Raw genomic sequence first — 10,480 nt, 5'->3', positions numbered from 1 at the left:
CCCTAATTTGGGGGATTTGGTGATATTTGATTTTTAACAAATGTGGAACACAACCCCCCAATAATTACATACAAATACATATATATTAATCCCATTATTTTTATTGTATTATATTCTATTATATATTTTTTTTATATATGCCTTCACCCCAACACATAAATACATATATATATTATGATACATAGTTATACAAATTTATTTTAAATATATATATTGTGTATATATATATATGAAAATAAGCCCAGGTAGCACCTTTATGTTTTATTTCCCACACATGGGCTAAGAACAACCCGGGTGGTTCCAAATCAAAATCAAAACACGATTTCGAGATCAGAAAAGTCACGACCCTGTGAATATTTTCCTTATTCCGAGGGTTTTCATTTATTTCTGTCATTTCTTCAGCGGGGATGAAGCTCCCAAGGGCCACACATTTTATTCCCCTGCTTGTGGCTTCATTTCTGTGAGAGTTGCTGCCCCAAGTGTGTAATTTCCTAAAAGGATTTGTTTTGTGGAAAAGGCTCCAAAGCTGACCACCCCCAAAACTCCCCAGTAACAGCACTTTTATTATTTTTTAAAGCTGCTTTTTTTTATTTATTATTTTTAAAGCTGCTTTTTTTAAAATTTATCATTTTTTAAAGCTGCTTTTTTATTTATTATTTTTAAAGCTGATTTTTAAAATTTATTATTTTTTAAAGCTGCTTTTTAAAAAAATTATTATTATTTAAAGCTGCTTTTTTTCTTTCTTTTTTTTTTTTTTTTTGGCAAAACCAGAGGGGATGAAGCAAATGCGAGTTGGCAGAGACCGAGGGTTTCCAGAGAAAAGAAACAAACAAGAAATTAGAATAAACAGGTGATTTTGCTGAGAACCTGAGGGAACACAAGGTTCAGCACCTAAATCCACGCAAAGCGTGAGAACCACGAGGGATATTTTGGAAAAGCCTCAGCACGGGAGCACCAGAGGGACAAATGTGGGCCTTGCTCAGGTCCAGCAGGACAAACATCCGTTAAAAAAAACCCAAAAAAGCACCTTTTAACCTTTTCCAGAGGAGCTGTGGGTGGAGAACCAGAGAGGGAGAGCAGCCAAAGCCGCAGAGGCTCCTCCAGAGTGGAAAGCTCTGACCTGGTGGTCACCTGGGACAGCTCAGACAACTCTCACAACATCCCAAAACCAGCTTTTTTTGGGGGGGAAAATGATTTCCCCACGTGGGAGAAGGAACCAGGAGATTTCTGGCTGGATTTCTTCTCTGTGGACGAACAGGGGAGCTTTGCTTTGGATGGACGTCCCAAGATTCCTGCTCAACCCCACCTTTCCCACCCCACAAATATCCAATTTCCCAGCCGTCGGCACTTCCAAGGGGGCGGAGGAGCGGCTCCAAAGCTTCCCACAGACCCTCAAACCCCCATCCAGGGTCAGACCAGAGCCACAGATGACTTCTGGAAGGTTCCTTCCCACTGATTGGCAGAGCTTGTCACCCCTTCCAGAGCTGAGCTCAGATTGGTGGCCGCGATCTTTTGAGCTGGCGACCACCACCTTCCTCGAAGCTGGCGACCACAACTTCTGGACGTCTCTGTGCCCCGAAGACCCTCCTTGTGGTGCTCTCCTGGCCACCCCGCCGCCCGCGTCCCCCCAAAACCAGGCTGATCTGAGTCAGTCCCAGGCGCCCGCCCGGCCCTTCCCCGCGGCGCCTCAGGGGCACAGCTTGATGTAGGTGACGGTGGAACAGACCGAGAAGAGCGGGAACACCTTCTCCTGGAAGGCCACGTTGAAGGTGAAGATGTGCTGCATGCTCTCGGCGTCGTAGAAGGAAACCTCCTCGCCCTCGTAGTCCAGGTAGACGCGGACGCGGCTCAGCTTGCGGCTGAGGCACAGCGGCGTGCGCTGCGGCGACGTCACGGCCCAGTAGCGGCCCCCGTTCTGCTGCACGGCCCAGATCCCCTCCTCGGGGGAGAACTGCGTCAGCCCCTTCCTGCGGACGGACTCGCGGGCCACGCCGAAGGCCCAGCCGTCCGAGGGGCCCACCTCCACCTCCCAGTAGTGCCGCCCCGACTTGAAGCCGGTGCTGGCCAAGACGCGCGAGTTGGTGTCGAAGCGCTTGGGGTTGTCGGGCAGCTCCTGCTTCCTGCAGCCCATGCGCACGCTCTTGAGGTCGGCCGAGAGGATCAGCAGGTGGTTGGCCGAGTCGGGGTCCAGGGTCAGGTCCTCTGTTGGGGACAGAGGTGACATCCTCATCCTCATCCTCATCCTCATTTCCTTATCCCTCAGGACTCCGCGAGCGAAGAAAAGCGCGACGCGGGGTGGCAGCTACCAATTCCTGGACCAGCCCGGATCTCAATAATCCCAGTTTAGCCCCAGTAATCCCACCCCACACTGACACCCCCATGGACACCCCAAATCCCTCGAGGTGGGGTTTGTCTCATGCTGCTTCTGCTGAGAAATGGGGCGACAACAACACGAGCCCAGCGGGAGAAAGGAGCGCCATGACAAAGCACATGCAGATAATCCGCCGTTATCCACAGCAAAGATGGGCCTTAGGTCAAGGATTATTTTTTTTTTCCACATAAATTGATTTTTTTTAATCTTGGTTTCCAGCTCGTCCACACACAGGTGGGCTCCACACCCCCCTGGCATCACAAATCTCAGAGGTTGGATCCCCAAACCACCCCAAATCCTTGTGGGAAGCCACGACCTAAGGGCATCTTTCCACCTGGAGCAAACCAAACGTGCAAGTGCAGCCTGGTCCCAACAGATTTTTTTTTTCCCTCCCCCTTTTCCAAACTCAGGCTGGGAGGAAGCAACGAGTGACCTCAAATTGTGGTTGTAGTCAGCAAAGTCACCCCCAGTCCACGAGACCCTTTGTGGGGAGTGCAAAATGGGGCCTCTGGAGCTGAAACGCAGCAGGTGCTGCTCCATAAAGGATTTTGTGCTCTCCAAAATTCACAGATTCGGGTCAGAAATTGGCATAAAAATTTCCCAGAAGAGACACGGTGGGATTAAAAGCCTCAGAGTGCTTTGTAAAGGTGGGGAAAGCCATAACGGGGAAGGCTGGGATCATTTAAGCACCAGGTTCCTCCCCAAAAGTGAGAGTAGCCAAAAAATAACATTTCCTGCACCAGAAACTGCAAATCCCACCAGCAAAACTGTGGGGGAACGGGGTGGAACGAGCCAATTCCATCAATGCCCATTATTTTTTTTTTTTTTTATCCACAGGGTGATTTCCTTTCTTGGGCCTCTCCAGCTCCTGGAACCATCAGGATTTGGGTCTGAGGTTCAAGCACAACGTCATGGGGCAGCACGCGCCTCTGCACATGCACCCACCCGCCCTGGGCATGCAGCGAGGGGCTTTTGGCTTCTCCTTGAGTTTTCCGCCAGATTTTGGCACTTCCAGAGGTGTCTGGGGGTGCCATTTGTGACCAGAATCCTTGGAAAAGGTCCAACCCCGTGGGCTGACCTCCTTTGAGACCCCCCGTGGGAGAGACCGCAGCTTTTTAAAAGCAAAAAATGAGATTTTTCTTCTGAAAATTCTGCTCTGGGCACCTGCGGGGAAGTGTGGATGGGGCAGGTTTTAATCTCAGGCGGAGGTCAGAGGGAGAGGGTTCATCCCAGAATTCCTGCAGAGCCCATTCCCAGGGGCTCGCCCAGCATGGAAAATTATCCTGGGCTGGGTTTGTCCCTCAAATTCACCACCTCTCCTGTGGGAAGGAGTTAAATTCCTAATCACCTTTAAAAATGAGCCAAATTCTGCTGGGATTTAACTTGAATTCTTAAATAACTTAAGGAACTAACCAAATTCTGATGGGATTTAATTTGAATTCTTAACTAACTTAAGGAATTAACCAAATTCTGATGGGATTTAACTTGAATTCTTAAATAACTTAAGGAACTAACCAAATGCTGCTGGGGTTTAATTTGAATTCTTAACTAACTTAAGGAATTAACCAAATTCTGATGGGATTTAACCCCTCTGGCTTCATGCTGGAGCTCAACCCTCCATCCCAATTCCCCGGTGGAGCCCAGCAGAGCAAATTTGGCAAATTGAGGGGCTCAGAGTGGCTTTTTTTGGTCTGAAATCTGTGGGTTTGTTAAGTGCAAACAGGCAGAGAGGACCTGGCTGAGCTGTCAGATCCCCGGCGTCAGTTAGAAAAATCGGCTTTGGGCTCTGCAGCTGAGCAGGCTGGATCTGGAAATCATCGAGAGAGAAGAAATTAAGGAGAAAAAAAAAAGAAAAAAAAAAGAAAAAAAAGGAAATCTAGAGTGTCTTTTCCTTTTTTTTTTTTCCCTTTTTTTTTCCTTTTTTTTTCCTTCCTTTTTGTCCCACTCTCTTTGGCTTTGCAAAGTACAACCACAATTTTGAGTCTTTGCTCTGGGTGCTAAGTGTGAAATCTCTTCTTTTTTACCTTTTTCACCTCTTCCCAGCTCGTCCTGCAGGTTTTCTGGAAGGAGAAAAGGCAGGGCCGTGAGTGGTGACACCCAGAGAGGCAGAAGGGGTGGCCCAGGTCTCTTTTAGGGCCACCAAAGCATCAGCAAGAGCTGAGGATGGAGCAGCACAACAGGGGAGAATCCTCTTCAAATATATTTAATTTTAAATATAATTATTTAATTTTATATTATATATATTTAATTTTCATGAAATATATTTAATTTTCATTTAAAACCCCCTTAAATATATTTAATTTTCATTAAAACCACATTCTTGGCATGAAATATATTTAAATATATTTATGTATTTATATATAAATAGATTTAATTTTCATTAAAATATATTTATTAAATATATATATATATATGTTAAATATATTTAATTTTCATTAAAAAAACCCTTCTTGGCATGAAGAAAACGCGGGATTTATTTAAACCACAGTGATCATGCCCTCTCCCCTCTTGGAATTTCAAGCCTTGAGCACCTCCTTTAAGCCAATTCTTTCCCCAGGGTGTAATTCCCATTTGGAATTTGGTTTTTTCTCTTCCAGAGCCGCTCTTTTTTTGGTGCATTTTGCCTTTCCAGCTCTCTCAGCGCCATCTCGTGGCTCCCTGCAAACCCAGGGCTTGGCTGTCTTGAAATTAAAGTTTTTATTGCTCCAAAGCTGATGCTCACAGGCCGATTTTCCCCCCTTAAAAAAAAAAAAAAAAAAAACCAAAAAACCACATTTCCTTCCCCAGAAACCCGCCTGGCTGAGCCTCTTCCTGCTCATCCCCACCTCCAGAATGAGATTTTCACAACTTTTTTCCAGATTTCTGCTCATTTTTGGTGCCCTGGAACCCTCCAGCAGCGTTCCCTCCCAATGCCAGGAAAAAACAGGGATTATTTGATAATTTTTTTTATTTTTTCCCAGCCTTTCCCACCCACCTCGGAATTTCTTCAGGACCTTCTCGAGGACCACGGTTTTGAGGGAGAAGTTGCAGACGTGCATCTTCATGTCGGTGCAGACGGGGACGGGCTTCTGGCACTTCACGTCGTCGCTCCTGCCGAGGGGAAAAAATAAAAAAATAAAATTAAAAAACGACGAGGAAATGGTTAAATCGCTGGCATTCCCCCATTTCCAGCTCCCTTTGCCCCCCCTGCTCCCGTCCCATCCCGCCCAGAGGATTCCGTCCTCCTTGGGGTGAGGAATTGGGGGTCTGGGCGTGGATTTTGAGGCTTCTCTGGGGTGATGGGGGGGATTTTTTGGGGGTGAAACCCCCTCCCCAGCTCCACCAGCCGCTGTTTCAGAGCTGACCCGCAGCGCTGGGGGAGCAAATCAGGGAATTCGGAATTTCTGGTCCCACCCGAGCCTGCAAGGAGCCCGCTGGTAGGGAAAGGGGCACTGGAAAATCAAATTTCCGAGGAGATGGAGAAGACCCGAGGCTGGCAGAGAGGGGGAAGGAAAATTCCACCCTCCCCAGGACCCCTGGACTGGGCAGCGGGGAGAGCAGAATTCCCTACCTGGTGATGACGCCCGCCACGTCCTGGAAGGGAAAAAGAGAGACTGTGACCCTCCCAGAGCAATTCCTGCTCCTCAAACCCCCCGGGATGTCCATCCCTGGGTGTCAGATTTCTTTTTCTTGGGCCAGGTCTTATGAAAAAATCAAAAGGGAGCCCAACACACCCAAGAATAGCTCAGCTATTTCCTCTTGGGGGCAAACAACAGGCAGGACGGCTTCTGCTGAGGTGTTAGAAACAAAAAAAAAGGTTCAATAAAAGGCAAAATAACAAACAGAAAAACTCGAGCCAGGTGCAGAGGTCTGCCCCTGGTATAAACATCTTGCAAAAGCAGCTCAGTTCTTTTCGTTCTTTGAAATTAAAGTTTGAAATTTCTTTGAAATTTTAATTTCTTTGAAATTAAAGTGACCTGATGGGCCAAGCGGGGCTTTTGGGCTTCTGCCCAATTAGATGACCTCGAGTTTTTGGTGAAGTCTCTGAGGTGGCTTTGAGAGAAACTTCTGGGCTTCTTTCTTTTTTTGGGGGGAAAAAGCTAGTTTTGCCACTGTGACATTTCCCTGGATTCCTGCATCTAACACCCCCAGGAAAATCCTGGAGCGCCTGAGGTGGACAGGGAAGTGATTTTCCCCCAGGCAGGGGTGGATTGTGGAGGTAATTCAAGGTTCAAACACACTCAATAAAGTTGCCACACACTCAATAAAATTGCAACACCAACAGCAGAGCCCAGCCACTGTTTGCCTGTTCTGCCCTCCAAAAACATTCCAGAGCCCACACAAAGGCAGGGTCACCTCCCAGGGGCTGGAAAAGGGACCCTGGAGCCAGCCCAGCCTTCCCAAACCTGCTTTTTTAATAAAACACCAATTGTTGTTCTGGGTTTTTTACGTGGGCACCAGCACGGAGAGCACGCGGGGTGAATTCCCACCCACGTCTGCAAATATTGACAGTGCCCAGAGGGAATTTAACCCCGGGCAGGTCTGGGGGAGCCAGCAGCACGATCTGAATCCAATAAAAACCAGCTCCATTCAGGGGTCACCGCGTGGGGTGGGGGAAGGAGCTGTGGAAAAGGATTTTGGGCAGCCCTGGGGTGGGGAAAGGAGCTGTGGAAAAGGATTTTGGGCAGCCCTGGGGTGGGGAAAGGAGCTGTGGAAAAGGATTTTGGGTTGTTTTCCCAGCCTCAAAAAGCAGAGTTTGGTCTCGCTCAGCTCTGAACACCTTGAAACCCAGAGCTTGGGGTGTGCTGGAAAAATCCAGAGAAATTCATGGAGGGAAAAAAAAAATCATTAAAATTGAAAAGAACATTCTGTCACCGGATATTCCTCGGCCAGAGAGAGCTTGGGGCGCTCAGACACCTCCTTGCACCCTCCACTCATTAAAGGCAGAACAAAAAAGGGCTTTTCTCCCCAAAACACCTCCACAGGATCCAGGAACACTTGGGAAAAAGGAGGAATAGGGTCGTGGCTGGGAGCTGACACCCCACCTTGAGGAACTCCAGCATGGGCTGCTGGATTTTCTCCTCCAGCTCGGCGATGAGCTTGTTGAGGAGCGTGATCTCCTTGGAGAGGTCGGTGATGTTCTCGTTCTGCCTCCTGGAGATGTTCTTCTCCATCTTGTCCAGCTGCCCCAGCAGGATGTGCTCCTGGTCGTGCAGGAACTGCCGCAGCCGCTCGAAGTCCGACAGCAGCTTCTGCCGCTCGCTCTCGATGGTTTTCTGGGGCAGAAACACGGGAAAAAGGGGTTTTGGGGGAGACAGGCCTGGGGTGACTCCACAGCTCCAGCCTGGGGGGTTTCCTTTGGAGGAATCACAGAATTCCCAGACAAAAACCTTGGGAAGCAGCGGGGTGGGAGAGGAATCCCCACCAGGATCCCCCAAAACCACTTTTTTTGGGGAGGAATGGTCTGGGAAAGGAATTATTTTCAGTGTGCCAGGTTTTTTTTTTATTATTATTTGCTGCCACAGGGGATGGTGTGCTGAGGAAAAGGAAGGGTGGAGCAGAGCCCCGGAGCCTGCCTGGCTCCCAGATGCTCCAGCACCATCCTGAGGCTCTCGATGATGGTGGTGGGGCCGGGAGGAAGGAGAAAAACCTCCCATTCCCATTTTTCGGGATCCTCACCCCACCCCAGCACGCACCAGCAGCTCCTGCGTTTTCTTGTCGTCGTTCACTTTGAACTCCAGCAGTTCCTGCCGCTCCTTCCGCAGGAAATCCAAGCGCCCCTGGATCTTCTCCTGCGGACAAAAGGAGAGTTTGATTTGCCTCCTCCTGCCCGCAGGGTTTGCCCTTTGTGGGGTGGGATGAAAACACGGGATGCGCTCGCCGGGAAATCCCTCTGGCTCCGCCGCTTCCCGAGAATCACCAGAGATCCCAAAAAAAACAGGAACGGAGGGAGCGGGGACGGGGCGAGCCCTGCTCCCATCGGCTCCCGGCGCAGGAAAAGGTCAGCCCGGCTTTAATTAACCTCGCTCGTTCCTGGACGCTCTCCCAGCCCTCGGCCGCTCCCCTCCCGGCGAGGCGAATCCTTCCCAAAAACCAGAGAAACCCAGGAGAGGGAAGGAGGGCAGCTCTCCCCGCTTTTTTTATCTCCTTTTTCTCCTCTTCCTCCTTTTTCTCCTTTTCCTCCTTTTCTCCTCTTCCTCCTTTTCCTCCTTTTTCTCCTTTTTCTCCTTTTTTTTTCATTTTCCTACTTTATCTCCTCTTTCTCCTCTTCCTCCTCTTCCTCCTTTTCCTCCTCTTTCTCCTTTTCCTCCTTTTCCTCCTTTTTCTCATTTTTCTCTTTTTTTTCTTTTTATCCTCTTTCTCCTTTTCATTCTTTTTCTCCTTTTTCTCTTCTTTCCCTTCTTTATCCTTTTTCTCCTTTTCTTTCTTTTTATCCTCTTTCTCCTCTTTCTCCTCTTTCTCCTTTTCTCCTTTTTCTCTTTTTTCTTTCTTTTTATGCTCTTTCTCCTTTTCCTCCTTTTCCTCCTTTTCCTCCTCTTTCTCCTTTTCCTCCTTATTCTCCTTTTTCTCCTTTTTTTTTCCTTTTTATCCTCTTCCTCCTTTTCCTCCTCTTTTTTATGCTCTTTCTCCTTTTCCTCCTTTTCCTCCTTCTCCTTTTTCTCCTTTTTCTCCTCTTTCTCCTCTTCCTCCTTTTTCTCCTCTTTCTCCTTTTTCCTCTTTCTCCTCTTCCTCCTTTTTCTCTCCTTTTCCTCCTCTTTCTCCTCTTTCCCCTTTTTCTCCTTTTTCTCCTTTTTCTCCTCTTTCTCCTCTTCCTCCTTTTTCTCCTCTTTCTCCTTTTTCTCCTTTTCCTCTTTCTCTTTTGTCTCCTTTTCCCCCTTTTCCCCCTTTTTTCTCCCACATCGGATACATCCCCCAAGCTCCCCACATCTCCCCCGCACCTCGCACCTCCCCGAATAACACAACTCATCCCGCAAAAACAGAGCCGGGAAGCGCCCGAACGGGGGGAGAAAAACCCGACAGACGGACGGACAGACGGACCTTGTACTCCTCGCACGCCTCGTCCACGGGCACCACGGCGTGCGGGCGGTGCTCGCGGGAGCGGTCGCACACCACGCAGATGCTCCTGCGGTCGTCCTTGCAGTAGAGCTTGAGCGCCTCGCGGTGCTTGGGGCACAGCCCGTCCCCGTCCGTCCGTCCGTCCGCCCGCAGCAGCAGCTGCCCGATGATCTCGGACATGTTGGCCAGCTGCCGGTTCGGCCGAAAGCTTTTCTGCTGGAACACCTCGCGGCACTGCGGGCAGGGGAAGTCGGCCTCCAGCTCCTTCCAGCTGCCGGCGATGCACGCCCGGCAGAAGTTGTGGCCGCACTCGATGGACACCGGGTCCTTGAAGAGCTCCAGGCACACGGAGCAGGTGGCCTCGTCCTGCAGGCAGCCGGGCAGCAGCGCCGCGGCCATGGCCGCGCTGCGGCCGGAGGGACGGCGGTGGGTGGGTGGAGGGTGGAAGGGTTTTTGGCTGGGCTGGAAGGGTTTTTGGAGGGTGGGGAGGGTTTTTGGAGGCGTGGAAGGGTTTTTGCTTGGCTGGGCTGGAAGGGCAGTGCCCGGCGGGGGCGGTGCTCGGCCCGCAGCGCGGCCCCGCGGTCGCTCCCCCGGTGTCCGGTTTCTGCAGCCCGGGACGGGGCCGGGGCACCGGGGCGTGCAGGAGGGCAGGGGCGCTGTTCACAAATCCCGAGCTTCCTGGCTATTTTTTTTTAATTTTTTAATTTTAATTTTAATTTTTATTTTTATTTCTATTTTTATTTCTATTTTTATTTCTATTTTATTTTAAATTTTTTAAATTTATTTTATTTTTTTTTTTTAACTTTTATTATATTTTTTAATTTATTACTTATTTTTTATTTTATTTTTATTTCAATTTTATTTTTTAAATTTTTTTGTTTGTTTTTATTTTTATATTTTTTGGGTTTTTTTATTTTCTTTTTCGAAATTCATTTATTCATTTATTTAGTTAGTTAGTTTTAGTTTGAGTTTAATTTTAATTTTTCCACCTTTCAGCAGGGACTTGGGAAGAGAAAAATCTTTTGGGGCACGGGGGACACGCAGAGATGCTGCCCTCTGCTGCTCACAAATCCT

General features: G+C 48.7%; 1 protein-coding gene across 1 annotated transcript; it reads right to left on the bottom strand.

The window, feature by feature from the left end:
• Window positions 1–730: 730 nt before the first annotated feature.
• Window positions 731–9,841, bottom strand: LOC120503974 (E3 ubiquitin-protein ligase TRIM7-like). The gene is made up of 7 exons (XM_039713074.1): window positions 9,389–9,841; window positions 8,047–8,142; window positions 7,396–7,626; window positions 5,922–5,944; window positions 5,346–5,461; window positions 4,396–4,431; window positions 731–2,202 (listed from the first exon to the last, which is right to left on the bottom strand). The coding sequence occupies exons 1-7, from the start codon at window positions 9,803–9,805 to the stop codon at window positions 1,688–1,690; spliced, it is 1,434 nt and encodes a 477-aa protein (XP_039569008.1). The 5' UTR covers window positions 9,806–9,841; the 3' UTR covers window positions 731–1,687.
• Between the last annotated feature and the right edge of the window lie 639 nt (window positions 9,842–10,480).

Source organism: Passer montanus, unplaced genomic scaffold (genome assembly GCF_014805655.1).
Source record: "Passer montanus isolate IOZ18808 unplaced genomic scaffold, ASM1480565v1 scaffold277, whole genome shotgun sequence".
Classification (NCBI taxonomy): domain Eukaryota; kingdom Metazoa; phylum Chordata; class Aves; order Passeriformes; family Passeridae; genus Passer; species Passer montanus.
The sequence above is the reverse complement of the archived record's forward strand: the minus strand, read 5'-3'. Positions and strand labels throughout refer to the sequence as shown.